This window comes from Hemitrygon akajei, chromosome 4, assembly GCF_048418815.1.
Source record: "Hemitrygon akajei chromosome 4, sHemAka1.3, whole genome shotgun sequence".
NCBI classification, from domain to species: domain Eukaryota; kingdom Metazoa; phylum Chordata; class Chondrichthyes; order Myliobatiformes; family Dasyatidae; genus Hemitrygon; species Hemitrygon akajei.
The window spans coordinates 111049779-111071934 of NC_133127.1; the positions used below are offsets into that span (position 1 = coordinate 111049779).

The 22156-nt window shown below is 42.0% G+C and overlaps 1 protein-coding gene across 3 annotated transcripts in view; it reads right to left on the reverse strand.

Annotated features, from left to right (window-relative positions):
* Positions 1-22156, reverse strand: part of myo16 (myosin XVI) — a 1004680-nt gene that overhangs the window by 462720 nt on the left and 519804 nt on the right. For all 3 annotated transcript variants that reach the window (XM_073043171.1, XM_073043172.1, XM_073043173.1), the window contains 2 exons: positions 12733-12880; positions 5093-5201 (listed from right to left, as the gene is read on the reverse strand). In XM_073043171.1, the coding sequence (XP_072899272.1) occupies positions 5093-5201; positions 12733-12880 (257 nt within the window). The remainder of the gene's footprint in view (positions 1-5092; positions 5202-12732; positions 12881-22156) is intronic.

Below are 22156 nucleotides of genomic sequence, written 5' to 3' on the forward strand. Positions count from 1 at the left end.
TTGAAATGTTCCCACAACCAATGGACTCACTTTCAAGGACTCTTCATCTCATGTTCTCATTATTTATTGCTATTTATTTATATTTGCAATTGCACAATTTGTTGTCTTCTGCACTTTGATATCTCTCATTGATCCAGTTGTAGTTACTCTTCCATAGATGTGTTGAGTATGCCCACAGGAAAATGAATCTTGGAGTTGTACATGGTGTCATTTATGTTCTTTGATAATAACATTTACTTTGAACTTTCATTGTCTAAGGTTTTGAAAATGCACCATGGTGTATTTGTCAGCATACATCTCTGCTGACTGAAGGAAGGTCATTGAGCAGTTGCCCTAGCAACAAAAACAATCATTAACTGATTAATGAATTAAAATAAGAATACAGTCAGCCCTCCTTATCTGCTGGTTCCGCATGCGCGGTTTCAACCAACCGCGGACTGGAAAATCCCGGAAGTTCTCTCTCCAGCACTTGTTGTTTGAACATGCACAGACTTTTTTTCTTGTCATTATTCACTAAACAATACAGTATAACAACCATTTACATAGCATTTACTTTGTATTAGGTATTATAAGTAATCTAGAGATGATTTAACGTATGCGGGAGGATGTGCATAGGTTACCGCGGATCGGGATCGGAAAAAAAACTGAAGTTCTCTTTCCAGCACTTGGGCATGTACTGTACAGACATTTTTTTCCTCATCATTATTCCCTAAACAATGCAGTATAACAACTATTTACATAGTATTAGGTATTATAAGTAAGTTAGAACAGGAACCAAAAGAAATGAGGGAGATCTTAAATGGGTTTTTTGCATCTCTATTTACTAAGGAAACTGGCATGGACTCAATGGAAATAAGGTAAACAAGTAGTGAGGTCATGGAACCTATACAAATTGAAGAGGAGGAGGTGCTTGCTATCTTGAGGCAAATCAGAGTAGATAAATCCCCAGGACCTGACAGGGTATTCCCGCGGACCTTGAAGGAGACTAGTGTTGAAATTGCAGGGGTCCTGGCAGATATATTTAAAATGTCGGTGTCTACGGGTGAGGTGCTGGATGATTGGAGGATAGCTCATGTTTTTCTGTTGTTCAAAAAGGCTCAAAAAGTAATCAGGGAAATTATAGGCCAGTAAGTTAGACGTCGGTAGTAGGTAAATTATTGGAAGGAATATGATGAGATAGGATCTACAAGTATTTAGATAGACAGGGACTTATTAGGGAGAGTCAACACGGCTTTGTGCGTGATAGGTCATGTTTAACAAATCTATTAGAGTTTTTCGAGGAGGTTACCAGGAAAGTGGATGAAGGGAAGGCAGTGGATGTTGTCTACATGGACTTCAGTAAGGCCTTTGACAAGGTCCCACATGGGAGGTTAGTTAGGAAGTTAGTTAGTTGCTAGGTATACATGGTGAGGTAGTAAATTGGATTAGCTATTGGCTCAATGGGAGAAGTCAAAGAGTGGTAGTGGAGGATTGGTTCTCTGAGTGGAAGCCTGTGACTAGTGGTGTGCCACAGGGATCAGTGCTGGGTCCATTGTTATTTGTCATCTATATCAATGATCTGGATGATAATATGGTAAATTGGATCAGCAAATTTGCTGATGATACAAAGATTGCAGGTGTAGTGGACAGTGAGAAAGGTTTTCAAAGCTTGCAGAGGGATTTGGACCAGTTGGAAAAATGGGCTGAAAAATGGCAGGTGGAGTTTAATACAGACAGGTGTGAGGAATTGCACTTTGGAAGGAAAAATGAAGGTAGAACATACAAGGTAAATGGTAGGGCACTGAGGAGTGCAGTAGAACAGAGGGATCTGGGAATACAGAATCAACATTCCCTAAAAGTGGCGTCTCAGGTAGATAGGGTAGTAAAGAAAGCTTTTGGTACATTGGCCTTTATAAATTAAAGTACTGAGTATAAGAGTTGGAATGTTATGGTGAGGTTGTACAAGGCATTGGTGAGGCTGAATTTGGAGTATTGTGTGCAGTTTTGGTCACCAAATTACAGGTAGGATATTAATAAGGTTGAAAGAGTGCACAGAAGGTTTACAAGGATGTTGCCGGGACTTGAGAAACTGAGTTACAGAGAAAGGTTGAATAGGTTAGGTCTTTATTCCCTTGAGCATAGAAGAATGAGGGGAAATTTGATAGAGGTATATAAAATTATGATGGGTATAGACAGAGTGAATGCAAGCAGGCTTTTTCTACTGAAGTTAGGAGAGAAAAGAAAACAGAGGACATGGGTTAAGGGTGAAGGGGGAAAAGTTTAAAGGGAACATTAGAGGGGTGCTTCTTCACACAGAGAGTGGTAGGAGTGTGGAATGAGCTGCCGGATGAAGTGGTAAATGTGGGTCACTTTTAACATTTAAGAAAAGCTTGGACAGGTACATGGATGAGAGGTCTATGGAGGGATATGGTCCAGGTGCAGGTCAGTGGGACTAGGCAGAAAAATGGTTTGGCACAGCCAAGAAGGGCATTCAATGTCTGCAGTGAGATGCTGATGATGTTCTATAGGTCAGTTGTTGAGAGCGCCCTCTTCTTTGTGGTGGCGTGTTGGGGAGGAAGCATTAAGAAGAAGGACGCCTCACGTCTTAATAAGCTGATAAGGAAGGCGGGCTCTGTCGTGGGCAAAGTACTGGAGAGTTTAACATCGGTAGCTGAGCGAAGGGCGCTGAGTAGGCTACGGTCAATTATGGAAAACCCTGAACATCCTCTACATAGCACCATCCAGAGACAGAGAAGCAGTTTCAGCGACAGGTTACTGTCGATGCAATGCTCCTCAGACAGGATGAAGAGGTCAATACTCCCCAATGCCATTAGGCTTTACAATTCAACTGCCAGGACTTAAGAACTTTTTTTTTTTAAAGCTATTATTAATGCTTTTTGAGTTAGTGATTTAGATGCATATCATATTATTACTGAGTTAAGTATTGTATGTAATGAGTTTTTGCTACAACAAGTGTATGGGACATTGGAAAAAATGTTGAATTTCCCCATGGGGATGAATAAAGTATCTATCTATCTATCTATCTATCTATCTATCTAAAAGGCCTGTTTCTGTGCTGTAATGTTCTATGGTTCTATGGTTCTACATCTGGTATTATTTAGCATCAGTCAAACATTTGTCTTAGTATATAGTATATATTTTACCTTTCTATGCATATAAAACACTTAAGAAACATATGTATTTCAATAATTAAATCACTGCATTGCATAGTAATAATTGCAGCTTTCAGCTGGGCAGGGCCTTGCACATGCTCCATTATTCTCACTTTATCCTTTAAAATTGTTCCGATTGTTGACTGATTGTAGCCTAACGCTTTTCCAATGACCGATGGCGTTTCGTGTCTTTCCGATCGCTTTATTATTTCCACTTTATTTTCAATCGTGATTGTTTTCCGTCAATGGGAACAGAAACAATGCTGATTCAGCAGCTCTGCCGGGTCCTGAAGTCCACCACACTGAGCTAGGTTAAATAAGGGACTTGATCATCCGCATTTTTTGGTATCTACAGGGGGTCCTGGAACCAATCCCCCACAGATAAGGAGAGCCAACTGTATGTCTCTAAAATCTAAATTTTGGAATGATGTCAATGAGAGGACATGTTTTCTACATAAGGGTGGATTTCCCTGGTTTGCACACAGATTGCATGGACTGCTTGTCCGTGGAAATAAACTGCTATATTAGAATATGTGTCTGTGAAGGAATCCATCTCATCTTTCAGTACTTTGTCTGTCTGTCTCTCTCACACACACTCAAAATCCTCCCAGTCCCACCACCATTTCCATGCCACGTAAACAAGCTTAGATGGCAGCCTAATTCAGTTGTATGAGCGAGTTCATTTGGAAATATTTGGTAAAACTATTTATTCCAGGTTGCTGCTATTTTGGAACATAAGGCACAGAATACAACGTAATCTTGTGATCCACTCTATGAGGCAACATTTAAATTCCTGCCACAGTTTAAAGCCAGCTTTTGGAAAACACTTCTGAAAAAAACAAGTTTTTAAATTTTAACTCTGCCTATCCAGTGGCTAATGAGTCTTCTGCCCAATGCCTCAGAGGTATCATCAGCCAATGTCCTGCCCTGTTCTTGCACATAGCAATTTTAATTTCTTTTTTTGAATAGGGAACAAAAGTTATGCTGGAAGATGGTTTGTCCATAATTATGTATATTTATTTCAGATTACATCGCTGGTAATCGACTGTTATACTAAGCAACATGTCAACAGTGGCGTCAGTTGTGTCCTGCCTACAAAGCACACCCTATCAGGAACCAGAATACAACCAAGTTAGCCCAAACTGGGTTTGACTTGTCCACATGCCAACATTGTAAGATGTGTGAGTCCAATCATCCAGAGCTTCCCAATGCTGGAATAAAGCAGTGAAGCACAGCAAAGCCTCAGCACCAACTGGATCTCAGCTGGCATACCACTGACAGAGGCAGGGCTCTGTAAGGGTTGTTCAATGCCTTTCATCTACATTTCACATTGCTTTGCATAACTAGATATACAAATATTGTTACATTTTAAAATAAATGTGCATTGTTAAAATACTTTAACCATGAATATGAACTAAGTAAAAATATGAAATTGATCTTATGTTTTCCTTTTTTAACTCCATGTTAGGAATTCCGATTGAAATTACCTTAATCCAGATCTGGCTGAGGTAAGGTCACACAGATTGATTCTGCAGCCCAATGGGAAATCCAGAATGTCCCATTTATGCCGTGGACACGACTGAGTCCAATAGCTTGAATGGAATGGAAGACCCTCTGTCATTCAGCACTTCCTGCACTTAATGTAAGGTTTCTTACATTCAGAGTGCATTTACCTGTGAACACCTGATAGGCAGTGCTTCCTTTCTCAACTGTTCAATTACAGCTGATAAATCATTGTTCCCGCCTTGCAAGTTTTGGCCCAGAAGGGTAAGGAAACAGCATAACACAGGGAACTGGAAATGTCTCAATCTTCCCATACAGCTGTACTTATTGCTTCAAATTTGTTCAGAATTTTAGATAGAATGAAGATGGAAAAATATTTGCATATCTACAAGAACTACCCTGATATTATGGATCATAATTTGATTAACTCATCTTACCAGACTGTTGAAACCAAGAGTACTCAAGGCTTGCTTTACAGCAAAAAACTTGTCTCTGTTTTTCGCTGCCTCAGGTGGTGTTGACTCTTGTTCATCTTGGTTCATATATCTGAATAAAATAACAAATGGCTCTGAGTGAATCACCTGGTGAAAACTGATGATTGGTTACTATCGCACTTTAAAAAAGGAGACAAGGGAAACTATTCCCCCAGCTGGTCAGTACAAACTAATTACAAGAGCATAGGCATTTGAATACAGTATGTTCTGATTATTTTACATTCTAGGCTGAACTACACTTGATAGGTTGACTGGGCTGATGCCAGTTACAATAAAGGATGGAACAAATGATTAGTGTTATGGAGTTGTCCAGCCCTTCAGCCCATCGAGTTCATGCCAACCTTTCTGCCAATCTCTCTCATCCCATTTGTCTGCATTTGGAGAATATCCTTCTGTGCCTGTCTACAGCCTCAGAGTAATTCAATTTGAATTCACCATCTGCTCAGATATCAAACTCTGTGTAAAAGAATCTCCTCAAATTCCCTTTAAAATTTCTTCCCCTCACTTTAAATTTCTTGTTTTTGATACCCCACACAAGAAAAAAGATGTTGACTATCTTTCCTATACTTTCATTAGTTCACCCCTCCTTCTCCTTCACCCCAAGGAAACAAAAAATCCCAATTTATCTGATCTCTTCCCATAATGAAATTCCTGCAAATCTGTTGAAATCTGTTGAATTTCATTTCCACTCTCCCCAGCACCATCACATTCTTCCAGAACGTGTGTCAACCAGAACTGCACCCACTAGTCCATGTCTAGTCAAACTCGCTGTTGTTGAAGGAAGCAAATTTCAATTTAGGCGCAGAAGTTCTTGCTGCCTAACATTTGAACTTTAAATATCTGGTCCAGATTTAGGTTTGCATAGAAAAATCTGATGTTGGATGAATCAAAGTGAGACTCTCCTAAATATCACCAACTGCTGGTGGAACCCACACACATCGGGTTCAGGTGAAACACCTCCACCCTCAAAGAGTTCTTTAGATGAAACTGCTGCCGAATCTTAGATTTTATTATTGGGCAATTAATATTCGATATTTAACGTTTTGGACACAAGAGTTGGATGAAACTTAATCTCCATGATGGATGAATCTCGAGCAGGAGTCTGTACAGGGGTTTTCACTGGCTTCTATTCTAGGAGCTGTGCTTCTCTTTGTATTTACTAAACTGAATAAACAAATGATAAATCCAACAGTTAAACATACAATTTGAATATGGTTTCAATTTCGTAAATTTTTTGTATTGAATAAATTTATCCTGTCAAGGTCTATTATATCTAACTTTTTTTTCCAACCAGCTAGAATTGATCAAGCCTTTTTGTTATGGAAAACAAAAGGAATAACATGTTTTCGTGATGTATTTATGGATGATTGTTTTATGTCTTTTAAATAAAATATAAATATTTTTCTAATAAATATAATTTGTCTAGATCACACTTTTTCAGATATTTACAGATTAGAAACTTTCTGAATGCTACTTTACATACCTTTCCGATATCACATCCAATCGAAGTTACAGAAATTTTTTTGGGTTTAAACTCCTTTCAGAAGAGCTAATAGCAATTATTTATGACTTGATTACAAAAATACGTCTAGGTAATTCTGATAAAATTAAGAATGAGTGGGAAAGAGAACTTCAAATATCTTTATCTACAGAGAAATGGGAGAAAATTCTTAAAATAGTTAATACTTCATCAACGTGTGCCAGACATGCTTTGATACAGTTTAAGGTGGTTCATAGGGCTCACATGTCCAAGGGTAAGTTAGCATGTTTTTACCGTCATATAAACCCTGTTTGTGATAGATGTAATTCTGAAGTAACTTCTTTGACACATATGCTCTGGTCATGCCCTCTGTTAAGAAAATATTGGAAAGATATTTTTGATATTATTTCAGCAGTTCTGCATGTTGTTTTACAACCTCATCCTATTACTGCAATCTAGGACTATCAATGATAGACTCCAGTCATTTATCCTCATCAGCTTGTCGTTTAATTGCTTTCGTAACATTAATAGCCAGAAGATCGATTTTATTTAAATGGAAAGATTCCAACCCACCTACCACATTTCAATGGTTTTCCCAAATGATTGCATGTTTAAATTTGGAAAAGATTAGGAGCAGTACTATGGACCCCTCGGTTAAATTTGAAGAAACTTGGAAGCCATTTATCCAATATTTTCATATGATGTAAGTTGACCCTTTCTGAATCCTTTTTTCAGTAATTTTTTTATGTATAGAGGAGCAAAGTTAATGACAAAATATAATTTTAACCGATGAATTATGGCAGCCCAATCTTTGTTTTTTTTTAGGTTAGTTTGTTTTAGTTTGGGTTTTTTTCTTTTTCTCTTTTTTTTATAATTATAATTATCTTTTTCATGGTTAATTACTAAAGGATTAGGAGGTTAGACTCCATTTGTTACTTGGAATATGTGTTTCTTCATGTTAACCATTATTAATGTATTCTTGATCTCTATGAATTAGTATTAATATTGTTTATTGGAAACTTAATAAAAAGATTGAAAAAGAAAGAAACTGCTCGTAAAAGGTTCAGACCATTCCTCCTGCTTAATTTACCTCTGTGATTTTTATGAATGTTTTGGATAAGGATGTACAAGGGTAGGTTAGTAAAAAAAAAAGTTGGCGGTGTTATGAATAGTGTAGAAGGTTGTTCTAGGTTACAACGGGATATTGATAGGATGCAGAGCTGGGCTGATAAGTAGCAGATGGAGATCATTATGGAAAAGTCTGAAACAATTCACTTTGGAAGGTCAAACTTGAGAGCAGAATAAAAGATTAATGACAGGATTCTCTAGCAGTGTGGAGGAACAGAGGGATCTTGAGGTTCACGTCTATAGATCCCTCAAAGTTCTGTGCAAGTTGATAGGGTGGTGAAGAAGATGAATGGCGTGTTGGCCTTTATTACTGGGATAATAAATTCTAGAATTATGAGGTAACATTGCAACTCTTAAACTCTGGGTAGACCATACTTGAAGTATTGTGTTCAGTTCTAGTCAACTCATTATAGGGAGATGTGGAAGTTTTTGAGAGGGTACAGAGGAGATTTCCCAGAATAATACCTGGATTAGAAAACATGTCTTAGGAAAACAGGATGAGCAAGCTAGGACTTTTCTCTTGAGAGAAAAGGAGAACGACAGGTGACTTAATAGAGGCGCACAAGATAATAAGAAGCATAGATCAAGTGGATAGCCAGAGACATTTCTCAGGGTGGAAATGGCTAATGCAAGGGGGGATAACTTTAAGGTGTTGGGATGAACGTACAGGGGGATATCAGAGGTAGTTTGTTTTTTTTAAAAAACACAGAGAGTGGTAGGTGCATGTAGTAGTTTGCCAGGCTGGTGATAGAGGCAGATACATTAGGGACATTTAAGGAACTCTTAGATAGGCACATGGATGAAAGAACAGAACATAAAACAATACAGTCCACAATGCTGTGCCAAACCAGCTAAAAACAAATCAAAAACACCCAAATACTAATCCCTCCTCTCTACACCATGTCCATATCTTTCCACCATCCATGTGCCTATCCAAATGTCTCTTAAAAGGCTCTAGTGTATTTGCCTCTACCACCATACCAGGCAGCACATTCCAAGCATTCATGACTCTGAGTAAAAAAATTACTCCTCACATCCCCCTTGAACCTACTCCCTCGCACCTTTAATGTATACCCTTTGGTATTAGATATTTCAACCCTTGGAAACAGATACTCTCTTTCCACTCTATCTATGCCTCTAATAATCATGTAAACCTCTGTCAGATCTCCCCTCAGCTTTGGACGCTCCAGAGAAAACAACTCAAGTTTATCCAGCTTCTCATGATAGCACCAGGCAGCATCCCCGCACTGCTCGCTTTACGTCCTCCCCAAGATCCATAAGCCTGACTGTCCTGGTAGGCCTATAGTTTTGGCCTGCTCCTGTCCCATCGAACTTGTATCTGCCTATCTCGACTCCATTTTGTCACCCATAGTTCAGTCCCTCCCCACCTACATCCGGGATACATCCCATGCCCTCCACCTCTTCAATAACTTCCAGTTCCCCGGTCCCGACCGCTTCATTTTCACAATGAATGTCCAATCCTTATACACTTCAATTCCCCATCCAGAAGGCCTCAAAGCCCTCTGCTACTTTCTGGACAATAGACCTCACCAGTTCCCCAACACCACCACACTCCTCAGGTTGGCGGAACTGGTACTCACACTTAATAACTTCTCTTTTGGCTCTTCCCACTGTCTCCAGACCAAGGGTGTAGCTATGGGCACTCGCATGGGCCCCAGCTATGCCTGCCTCTTCGTGGGTTATGTGGAACAATCTATGCTCAAAATCTATACTGGTACTGCTCCCCAACTTTTCCTTCGATACATTGATGACTACATTGGCGCTGCTTCCTGCACTCATGCTAAGCTCGTCAATTTCATTGACTTTGCCTCTACCTTTCACCCAGCCCTCAAATTCACTTGGTCCATCTTGGACACTTCTCTCCCCTTTCTCGATCTCTCGGTCTCCATCTCTGGAGATAGACTGTCCACTGACATCCTTTATAAACCTATTGACTCCCATAACTACCTTGATTATACCTCTTCCCACCCTGCCAAATGCAAAAATTCTATTCCCTATTCCCAGTTCCTCCGTCTCCGCCGCATCTGCTCCAAGGATGAGGCTTTCCATTCCAGGACATCCCAAATGTCCTCTTTCTTTAAGAATCGTAGTTTCCCTTCTGCTGTCATCAACGATGCCCTCATCCGCGTCTCCTCCATTTCCCGCACTTCAGCCCTCACCCCATCCTCCCGTCACCAGAACAGGGACCATGTTCCCCTTGTCCTCACTTATCACCCCACCAGCCTCCGGATACAGCATATTATCCTCCGTAACTTCCACCACCTTCAACAGGACCCCACCACTAAGGACATCTTTCCCTCTCCACCCCTCTCTGCTTTTCGCAGGGATCGTTCCCTCCGCGACTGCCTGGTCCACACGTCCCTCCCCACAGATCTCCCACCTGGTACTTATCCCTGTAAGCACAAGTGCTACACCTGTCCCTACACCTCATCTCTTACCACCATTCAGGGCCCCAAACAGTCCTTCCAGGTGAGGCAACACTTCACTTGTGAGTCTGTTGGGGTAATCTATTGCACCTGGTGCTCCCGGTGTGGCCTCCTCTACATCGGCAAGACCTGACACAGATTGGGGGGACCGCTTCGTCGAGCACCTCCGCTCATCCACCACAACAGACAGGATCTCCCAGTTGCCACTCACTTCAACTCTGCTTCACATTCCCATTCGGATATGTCCGTACTTGGCCTCTACTGCCATGATGAGGCCAAACTAAGGTTGGAGGAGCAACACCTCATATACAGTCTGGGTAGTCTCCAGCCCCTTGGTATAAACATCGAATTCTCCAACTTCTGGTAATTCCCTCCCTCTCCCTTCCCCCATCCCACTTTCACTCTGTCTCCTCTTCTAGCTGCCTATCACCTCTCATGACTCTGCCTTCTTCTATTACCCATAATGCTTTCCCCTTAGATTCCTTCTTCACCTTTCCTGCCTATCCCCTCCCTGCTTCCCCTCCCCCACCCCTTGATCTTTCCTCTGATTGGTTTTCCACCCTCTCCCCACCTTCTTTATAGGGCCCCTGCCCCCTCCTTCTTTAGTCCTGACGAAGGGTCTCAACCCGAAACTTTGATTGCTCCTTTCAACAGATGCTGCCCGACCTGCTGAGTTCATCCAGCTTTTTTGTGCATCTTGATTTGACCACAGCATCTGCAGTGTACTTTGTGTTAGCATCCTGGTAAACTTCTTCTGCACCCTCTCCAAAGCCTCAGCATCCTTCCTATAGTGGGGCTACCAGAACTGTGGAAATACTCCAGAGTATTTAACTAGAGTTTTATAAAGTTACAATATAACCTCCTGACTTTTGAACTCAATGCCTCGACTAATAAAAACAAACATTCCACTGGCCTTCTTAACCACCTTGTCAACCTGTGTAGCCACTTTCAAGGTGCTATGAACTTGGGTCCCAAGATCTCGCTGCTTAGTAACACTGATAAAGACTTTGCCCTTACAGCGTATGGTCTCCTTCCATTTGCCCTTCTATAAACTGGTTTTACTCTGTCTCCACAAGAGAACTGTGCCTCCTGACTGACTACCCCATTACTGCTCTTCACTTTACACCACTCTGAAAGCACTGCACTTTTTAATTTTCAGTTAGGTTATATAGTGAACAAGTGACCAAGAGGATTAGCGAGGGCAGGGTGGCAAACATTGTTTACGTGAACTTTAGCAAGGCCTTTGACAAGATCCTGCATTGTAGGCTACTCTGGAAGGTTAGACCACGTGGGATTCAGATGACATTTGCCAAATGGACACAAAATTGGCTTTGTGGTAGGAGTCAGAGATTGACTCAATCAACCTTCCGACTCTTAGGGTTCAATCAGTGCTGAGTTATTGCTTGTCCTGTATAGTAATGACTTAGATGAAAATGTAGTTGACTTGCTTAATAAGTTTATAGATGACACCAAAATTAGTGGTGCAGTGAATACTGAAGAAGGTTATTTATTCACTTACTGATACAGCGCCTTCGAGCAGAGCCATCCCAGAAACACCCGACAAATCTGATTAACCCTAACCTAATCACAGGACAATTTTACAATGACCAATTCCTTACCCAGTCAGTCTTTTGGACTGTGGAAGGAAACCGGAGATCCCAGGGAAAATTCACGCATTCTGTAGGGAGGACGTACAGACCCCTTACAGATGGCTCTGGAATTGAACTCCAAACTTCAGAACACCTTGATCTGTAATAACATCAAGCTAACTGCTATGCTACCATGGCTTATGTAGGATGACAACAGAATGTAGAGCAACTGGAAAAGTAACAAGGAACAGCAGGTGGAACTTAATTCAGACAAGTATGAAGTGAGATAGAAATACATAGTTCCCTCAAAATGATGACATGGGTAGAAAAAGTTATGAAGAAGGCATATACACCATTACCTTCATTGATCAGGGAAATGAGTAAGAGTGTTATGACACATGTTACAGTTGTTACAGGAGGTAGTTGTGCAATTCTGAGTACTGAGCTATAGGAAGGATGCCCTTAAGCTTAAACAGGTACAGATGAGATTATTTCCCAGGCTATAGGGGTATAAAACTGGACAACATATGCTTAATGTGAAAGGGAAAAGCTACACGGGGATCTAAGGCATAACGTCTGCACACAGCAAGTGGTGGGTATATGGAATGCGTAGCCAGTGCAAGCTGTAGAGGTGGGTGCAATTACAATGTTGAAAAGACACTTGGACAGATACATGGGTAAGAAAGGTTTTGAGGGATACGGGCTAATCACAGATAAATGGGATTGGCACAGAGTTGGATGGACCAGTTGAAGAGCTGGTTTCCAAGCTGCATTAGTCTGTCATTTTCCACCATCAGATACTATTGTGATAAACTGCTCAATGTAGTCAGCTGACGCAACACTATGGGAAGTTGTAAGCATATTGAGTCTATAAAGACACACTTTGGATTATTTTCTGTGATCTCAGTCTGTCCAGAGAGAATATACTATCGCACCTACCTGTGCGCAAAAGGATTGCTGAGGTAAAAAGCACACTTCTCCTCTGTTGATAGGCCATCAATCATCAGGTAGAAAATGTTAAAATTGCACTGGTGAGGCGGTCGAGAGACAATGCGAGACTTCTCTAAGCAGTAAGTATGAACTCTAGCTGGAAGAAGAATGATTTGTTAAATTATCTAGATTCTGTTTTACATCTTACAAAGAATATAAACTTAACTTCCAGATAATGTATATTTACTTCAGTGAGATTTATAAAAAAATGTACACATTGATTTTCTGTGATTGCAGAAGAGAACAAGTTCCACACTTACAATGACACATGAAGAGGATCAATCAATTCATTTGTTTCAATGGATGATAAATTACCATTTCCAATATTGCAATCCTACGGATACTGTTCCCCCAGAGAGAAACAAATTCAATTCACCTCCATGCATACCTACACAGATCAAGGTTCTTTTGAACAGGAGGACAAGAATAAGTGAAACTATCGTATTTCGTGCAATAATGCTTATCGGGAGAAAGTTATAACAGATGACTCAGATCGAAATAGGCATTCCTGTGAAGGTTTTAATGCAGTGAAGATCCCATTACATCAAACTTGGTTACAATTGAAGCCCAAGGCCTCACACCTTAAGGTTTGAAAATGTTCCAGGTGCAGCTCACTCCAAAAGCCAGCCTTTGGTGTAAGACCACAGGCCTAAATCTTTGAGTGTCCAGGCATCAGAGCCCAGCACAGAGGGAGCTGGAGGAGGTGAGGGAGTGGAGAGGTACGTTTTGGTTCATGCCAACCAAAAGCATCAACTGTCGTGGGGGCAGAGCAGCAACATCAGGAAGCAGGGTTTTGGACCAGCATGAGGGAAAAGAACAGCCTAGATGCTGATGGAGATCTGGGAAGTTCTATTTACAATAACAGTTCTAGGACACCAGAGTGTTTATTTTCAGTCTAAAAAAAATTCATTATCTCTCTGAGCATGATGGCATTACAGCGTCACTGATCGAATTATGTATACAAGCACCTCACTGCTTTCCCTCTTTGAAAAAGATATGTGCAACTGCTGTTTACAGTTCTACATAATCACGTTTCAGTCTGCTTTCTTGGTTACTTCACATTCATCACATTTACAATGAACTAGCCAGTGAAGGTGCCTCTTACAATCACAACCAACACAACCTAAGGATGTGCTGTGGGCAGCCTGCAAGTGTCACCACACATCTGACACCAACAAAGCATCATACAATGTTTAACAGAATAACACAAGCAACAGCAGCAATAAAAATAACCACAACAAGCCCCTTTCCCATCCTCCCACACACCCATTCACACACAGACCAGCCTCCGGACACCTCAGACTCATACACATTAGGCCTTCAACTTCCAGTTCCTCTCCCAAACTCGCAGTCACAGACATCAGACTTCTGACTTCTGGACACAATGATACAGGGGCTTTGACTTTCAGGCCTTGACCTTCAGACTCACTGACTTCAGTCATTGACCTTTGACACTGACCCCAGGACTCGCCATCATTGGACTTTGAACTCTGGTCCTTCTGAACTCTCCTTCTCACTATCCTTTGATTGTCCTAGAACACATCAACCTGAACTCCAACCGCCTGCTCCTGCCTCTGATTCTTCTTTTACTTCCCGTGATCTCTAACTCCCCTTCATCCCTGTTTCTAAACCCTGACCTTATGCTGTTCCCAGAACCATCCCTACAACTACTGAGTGTGAGCCATGATCTTGACAGACAACAACACCGCATCATCTTCAACCAGATGTCAGTTTGACCAGCTTAACTGTACATTTACTGTATCTCTTAATTTTTATTTATTCCTGGAAATGGAACATTGCAACCTCTTGAGGTGACTTACTGTGTTTCTGTAATTCCTAAATAGCGGTCATCTCTGTAACTACATCAGAAATAGATTTTTCATCATCCGAACGACATGGTTATTTCTGACATGAATTTTAACACTAAATAGCTTTCCAAGAAAAAAATTATGATTACTTCACCAAGATCCATGACCAAAGTTGTATTTACTCAGTGATCTGGTGATTCCCCCTCGCAAATCAATCAAACTTGTTTTTTGCTTCCTGCTTCAATTGCTGTATCTCCATTCTCTGATCTAAGTTAAGCTGTTCCAAGCTCAATCACATATTATAACAGTTATGAGGAGAGACAGGAGACACTAAGCTGTTTTCCCTGGAGTGGAATACATTAAGAAGACACTCATTTGAGGGTAGACTGAATGAAACTTTCTTCTACATCATAAAACTAAAGAACATAGACAAAGGGGTAAGAGATTCACAGACAATCTGAGGGCAACATTTTTCACCCAGGAAGAAAGTGTAATGCAGTGCTACAGAGAGTCAACATAAAAGATGATGGGAACTTAGGTGCTCAATAGTTAACGTGGACATGGTAGACCATATGGTCTGTTATCTTTCTGTCTGACTATGACATCATAACTGAGAATTCCCGAGGGAGCTGTCAATTCTACATGCCTAATCAAACATTACGTTTTGGGTCCCACACCCTCTTTCATCCCATCACCTCGTGCATCACCCTGTCTCTGAGTAGACAATGTAAAAACTGTCCGAAGTTACAATAGCTCAATACTTAGAATTTTCTGTCATCTTTCACAAGTTCTTCCAGATTTTGATGATGTGCACTGAATTTGTAGCCTTTTGCTATCTCTGAGAAAAATTAACAATTAGAGGGCAATTAGGTTAATGTACGATAAGTTATTGAAATCCATTCCAATAACTTATACAATCCTCCATTTGGAAAGGCAGATATTAATCAAGGACAATCACTAAACTATACTCCCAACTGTCTAACTAATTAGTTTTCTAAGGAGATAACAAGTGGGAGCAATGATCGTAGTGATTCCACATGGTTGCTGTGGGGATAACATATTGATGAAGTAAATCTGGATGTTAAGAATACGGGCATTTAAAGAGAAATAACTTAAAATGAGTGTGATGAGGGAGAAAAAAGCACAGATAAAAGAATGCAAAAGCTGGAGGAAATACTGAATCGGTTAGGCCATGGCAGCAGAGTGAAACTCTGTCAAAGTTACAAAATTTACAACTGTTACAAATTTACAATCCCACATGCTGTACCTATACACGGTCCATTCCCTGCTTGATCACAAGCCTGTCTACATGCCCCCTAAAAGTTAACTATTGTACAATATTTGTCTCCACCACCTTCCCTGGCAGTAGATTACAGGCACCTACCCTTCTCTGTAAAAAATCTCCCCTCTCATATATGACAAAAAACAGACTCTATCAGCCCTATCACACCTCTTATTGTTTTTATATACATTTATCAGGATCTTCCTCAGCCTCCACCTCTCCAGAGAAAATAATCTGAATTTGTACAACTTCTCATTATAATTCATAATCTTTAATCCAGGCAACATTTCAGTGAACAATTTTGTATTTTGCATTTCTGGTGGAATGCCTTCAGCATAAAATGTTAACTCTGCTTTCTGATATGCATTCATAGATGTTGTTGAGCATTTCCAGTATTTTCTATTTTTGTTTAATTCTGAATTTCCTCAGTTTATGAACTGCATCTTCCCGAATTCCTGTTATTTGTCTTTGTATGAATATTTCTGCTACCTTGTTATAAATAAAGCAAATGTTTAGTTAAAGAGTATTTGAACATTAGAACATTTTTGACAACGGGCCATTTGGTCCAACAAAGCTTTGCCAAGTTTCTATTCACATCGTGTGTTGAAATAACTATCAAGTTTAGATTTGAAAGTCTCTAAGGTACTACTCTCTACTATGCATCTAGGTAGCTTGTTCCATGAGTCCACAACTCACTGTGTAAAGAAATGCTTCCTGATATAAGTCTGAAATCCCCCTTTAACCAGTTTCCACCTGTGGCCCTGTGTCGCTGTGTCCTTGGTGATGGATTAATTTTGAAGTAGCAGCTGGCATCCATTGTACTTATTCCCTAAATGATTTTGAAGACTTCTATCATGACTCCTCTTATTCTATGTCTACTTAGGCTAAAAAGATTTAATCCTTTAAATGCTTTTTCATTGCTCATATGCTGCAGACCTGGAATGAGTCAAATCGTCCTCTGAACTCTCTCCAGTGCCTTCACATCCCTCACAAAATATGGAGACCAAAACTGTACACAGTACTCAAGATGTGGCCTCACAAGCACATTAAACAGCTTAAGGAGAATGTCTCTAGACTTGAACTCCACTAAGCACACTAGGTAGCCCGACATTCTGTTAACCTTCCGAGTCACTTCTGTGCATTGTCTAGATGAGTCTACCAGAATGCCCAAATCCTTCTCATAGAGTGCCCTTTCTACTCAAGACCCCCTCCATTGTATATTGATATCTAATATTTCTACTTCCTATATTTAATATTTTACATTTACTTATATTAAATTTCATCTGCCATCAATCTTCTCACATCTGGGTTGAACTGTGTTGATTCTGTTGTTTGAATGTTATCAGACCTCCCCCTAATTTTGTGTCATTGGCAAACTTAACTAGTTTATTTGTCATGTGCTTACCCAAATTATTAACATAAATTAAAAACAGCAGCAGCCAAAAACCAATCCCAGTGGAACATCTTCTAGATGTGAAAATGATCCTCTCCGAATAACTCATTGTTTTCTGTTTCTGAGCTAAGTACCCTAGGAGGCTCAAACTCTATTAACTCACTTAGTTAGAAACAAGTAAAAATAAAGCATTGCTGTAGAGCTGTTAACATCCCTGAGGAATTTTTGGCTCACAACCAGTTAAGGGTTGTCATGGTACAGAAGGTGACATGTGACCTATTGAGTCCATCCTAACTTTCTGCACAACAAAAAAATCACCTCTCTCACTATCTCTGTAGTCTAGCTAGTTTTTTCCCATTCACGCTTCTATCAAATTTTCCTTTGCAGTGTTTGTTTGCTCTTGTATCTGCAACCCTCACGGCCAGCAAGTTCTAGGTCATAGAACATAGAAGAATGCATAAAAAAAGTTTATCTTCACAATTCTCCTCTATCCAAAATCTCGAACCTGTGTTTTTAAACCAGCAGCCACTGGAAACATGAAAAGACCAAACCATAAAAATCATAGATATTTATTTTTGTGGGGCAAGGGGAACAAGACTGTGGTGCATTTTAGATCACAAGACCACAAAACGTACGGTTGGAGCAGAGCAACACCCACAAAATGCTGGAGGAACTCAGCAAGCCAGGCAGCATCCATGGAGAAAAGTACAGTTGAGTTCAGGACTGAGACCCTTCAGCAAGCCTAAAGAAAGAAAGCTGAGGAGTTGAAAGGAAGGAGGGGAGAGAGAAACGCCAGACGATAGGTGAAACTTGGAGGGGGAGGGATGAAGCAAAGAACTGGGCAGTTGATTGGTGAAAGAGACAGAAGGCCATGAAAGAAAGAAGAAAGGGAGGGGGGAGGAGCATCAGAGGGAGGTGATGGGCGGGCAATGAGATAAGGTGAGAGAGGAAAAAGGGGATGGGAAATGTTGAAGGGGGAAGTGGGGAGGCATTACTGGAAGTCTTGAGAAATCGATGTTCATGTCATCAGATTGGAGGCTACCCAAACGGAATACAAGGTGTTGTTCCTCCAACCCAAGTGAGGAATTGTCCCAATAGTAGAGGAGGCCATGGATGGACATACCGGAATGGGAATGGGTGGCCACTGGGAGATCCAGCTTGTTCAGGCTTGTTGTAGATGCTTGGTGAAGCGGTCTTCCAATCTACATCGGGTCTCACCGATAAACAAGAGGCCTCACTGGGAGCACTGAACACTGTAAATGACCACAACAGACTCACAGGTGAAGTGTTGCCTCACCTGGAAGGACTGTTTGGGACCTTGAATGGTAGTGAGAGAGGAGGTGTAGGGGCAGGTGTAACACCTGTTCTGTTTGCATGGCTAAGTGGCAGGAGAGAGATCAATGGGGAGGGATGAATGGACCAGGGAGTTGCATAGGGAGCGATCCCTGCAGAATGCAGAAAGTGGGGGGAGGGAAAGATGTGCTTGGTGGTGGTGGCAGAAGTTTCAGAGAATTATGTGCTGGACGTGGAAACTGGTTGTGAAGTAGGTGAGGACAAGAGGAACCCTCTCCCTGGTAGTGTGGCGGGACGATGGGGTAAGAGCAGACATGCATGAAATGGAAGAGATGTGGTTGAGGGCAGTGATGATGGTCGAGGAAGGGAAGCTCCTTTCTTTGAAAAAGGAAGACATCTGCTTTATTCTAGAATAAAAAGCCTTATCCTGAGAGCAGATGCAGCAGAAACGGAGGAATTGAGAAAAGAGGATGGCATTTTAACAAGTAGCAGGGTGGGATGAGGTATAGTCCAGGGAGCTGTGACAGTCCGTTGGCTTATAATAGACATCGGTGAACAAGCTGTCTCCAGAGATAGAGACAGTGAGATCAAGAAAGGGGAGGGAGGGGTGTTGGAAATGGAGCAGGTAAATTTGAGGGCAGGGTGGAAGCTGGAGGCAAAGTGGACAAAATTGATGAGTTCAGCAAGGGTGCAGGAAGCAGTCATTGATGTAGCATAGGAAAAGTGCAGAATGGTCATCAGTGTAAGCTTGGAACATAGACTGTTCCACGTAGCCAACAAACTGACAGCAGAGTGCCCATGGCTAACCCTTTAGTTTGAAGGAAGTGGGAGGACCCAAATGAAAAACTAGGTAAAATGAGAACAAGCTCTGCTAGGTGGAGGAGAGTGGTGGTGAAGGGGAACTGGTTGGGTCTGGTGTCCAGAAAGAAATGGAGAGCTTTGTGGCCTTCCTGGTGGGGGATGGGGGTGTATAGGGACTGCATATCCATAGTGAAAATAAGATGATCCAGGCCAGGGAACCTGAAATCCTTAAAAGGATCAAGAGTGCGTGAGGTGTCACAGATGTAGGTGGGGAGGGTCTAAACCAAGGGGATAAAATAGAGTCAAGGTATGCAGATACAAGTTCAGTGGAGCAGGAACAAGCTGAAACAATGGGTCTACCTGGACAAGCAGGTTTGTGGATTTTGTAGGAGATAAGAAACAGAAGGTGTGGGGCACAGGAACTATGAGGTTTGTGGCAGTGGATGGGAGATCCCCAGAGTCAATAACATTGGTGATGGTGTCGAGACAATGGCCTGGAGTTTCTTAGTGGGGTCCTGTTCGAAGGGCAAGTAAGAGGAAGTGTCTGAGAGTTGGCCCTGGGCCTCGGCAAGGAAGAGGTCAGTTCGCCAGACTACTACAGGTAGGTTGATGGTGAGGTTAGGATTAGTGTAGAGGGAGTGGAGAGCCAAGCAATTGGAAGGACTGAGGTTGGAATAGGAGAGAGGAGTGTTAAGTCTAGACGGTTAATGTCCCTTAAGCAATTGGCAATGAAAAGGTCCAGAGCAGGCAGAAGACCAGGTTAGGGTGTCCAGGAAGAGGAGGAGAGTTGGAGATTGGAGAAGTGGTCATCGGTGCAGGGTGGAGAGTCCTTGTAAAATAAATAGGCTTGGAGATGGAGGAAGAAGAGCTCAGCATCATGGCCAGTACAGTACTCACTGAATTGTGGGCACAGGAAGACAAAAGTGAGGCCCTTATTGAGGACAGAACTTTCTGTCTCAGTGAGGGGAAGGTCAGTTGACAAAGGTGAGACCCTTACTGAACATTCTGCCTCAGAGAGGGAAGGTCGGTTGACAAAGGTGAGACCCTTACTGAACATTCTGCCTCAGAGAGGGAAGGTCGGTTGACAAAGGTGAGACCCTTACTGAACATTCTGCCTCAGAGAGGGAAGGTCGGTTGACAAAGGTGAGACCCTTACTGAACATTCTGCCTCAGAGAGGGAAGGTCGGTTGACAAAGGTGAGACCCCTTTTGAGGACAGAATGTTCTCAGTAAGGGGAAGGTCCGAGGGAATGGTGAAAACACGGCATGGATGACTGCTGGGATCGGAGGGGGGAAGGGAGGCTTGGGATGTTCGGGGATGGTGGGGTGAGAGGAAGATGGAATCTCCGAGGACTCAGAAGCTGTTGGTGGGACCTGAGGGCCACGGGTTTGCAGAATGGTGGTGGTGAAAGGGGAGACGGTGGTTCCAGCGGCAGTGTATGAAGACCCAGCCCGGAGGTCAGGCCCGGAGTTGGAGGTTTGTGCAATCGGCACTTTGGCGATGTCCGAGGTCGATGGAACCCCCATTAATGGCAGCAGAGTCCAGGCTTGGGATTGTTAGAGCAGTTAAGGTCAGCAGCAGAGATTGCCGTCTGGAATCCAGACCTGTCGGTACTAGAGTCAGCAGGTTCAGCGGTCTGTGGATGGGCGACCTTCTGATCCTTGCAAGACGTGATAAAGTGAAAGAACTGGTGATTGAAATCGTAGAACCGGCGGAGGATGAAGAAGCGTACAGGTCCATTACAGGTGATGGAGAGAGAATCCCGGAGTTGTGGAAGTGACTGGGATAGGGTCATGGTGGAAAGCATGGCACGTAGAGCGCAGTGGGACAGACAATTGAATGTAAGTACCTGGGATCTTCAGAGGGTCCAAATCGAGAAGTCTGAAAACCGTGTGGGATAAGCTGGCGATGAAGACACGTTCCCAGAAAGGATACATGGCTGTTGTAGTAAATCAGACCATTCAGCCCATCGAGTTCACTCTGCCGTTCCAATGCAACTAATTTATTATCCCTCTCAGCCCTAATCTCCGACCTTCCCTTCACTGAGGCAGAACCTTTGACGACCCGACTAATCAAGAACCCATAAACCTCTGCATTTAATATTGCATATCCAATGATTTGGCCTTCACAGCCATCTGTGGCAGTGAATTTCACAGATTCACCATCCTCTGGCTAAAGGAATTCTTCCTAAACTCCATTCTAAATGGACATCCCTCTATTTTAAAGTCCCTCTAGTTCTACACTCCTTCACTGTACTAAACATCCTCTCCACATCCACTCAATCTAGGCTAGGTTTTTAATATTCGAGAGGTTTCAATGAGATTCTTCCCCCCCCCCCCCCCACCCCCCATTCTTCAACTCTCCAGTGCGTACAGGCCCAGGGCCATCAAATGCTTCTCACACATTAACCCTTTCATTCCTGAAATAATTCTCTGGACCCTCTCCAATGCTAGTATATCTTTTCTTAGACCAGGGGACCAAAACTGCTCGGAGTACTCCAACTGTAGTCTGACCAGTACCTTATAAAGCCTCAGCATTACATCCTTGCTTTTATAAGACCATAAGAAATAGAGACAGAATTAGCACATTCAGCCCATCAATTCTGTAGCACTATTTCATAATGGCTGATTTATTATCCCTCTCAACCCAATTCTTCTGTCTTCTCTCCATGTCCTTTGATGCCCTGACTAATTAAGTACCTATCAATAGACCAGGACTGTGCTAGGATTGACTGGATAATTTTAAGATGAGCTTTATTTGTCACACGTACAATGAATCATCAAGACATTCAGAGAA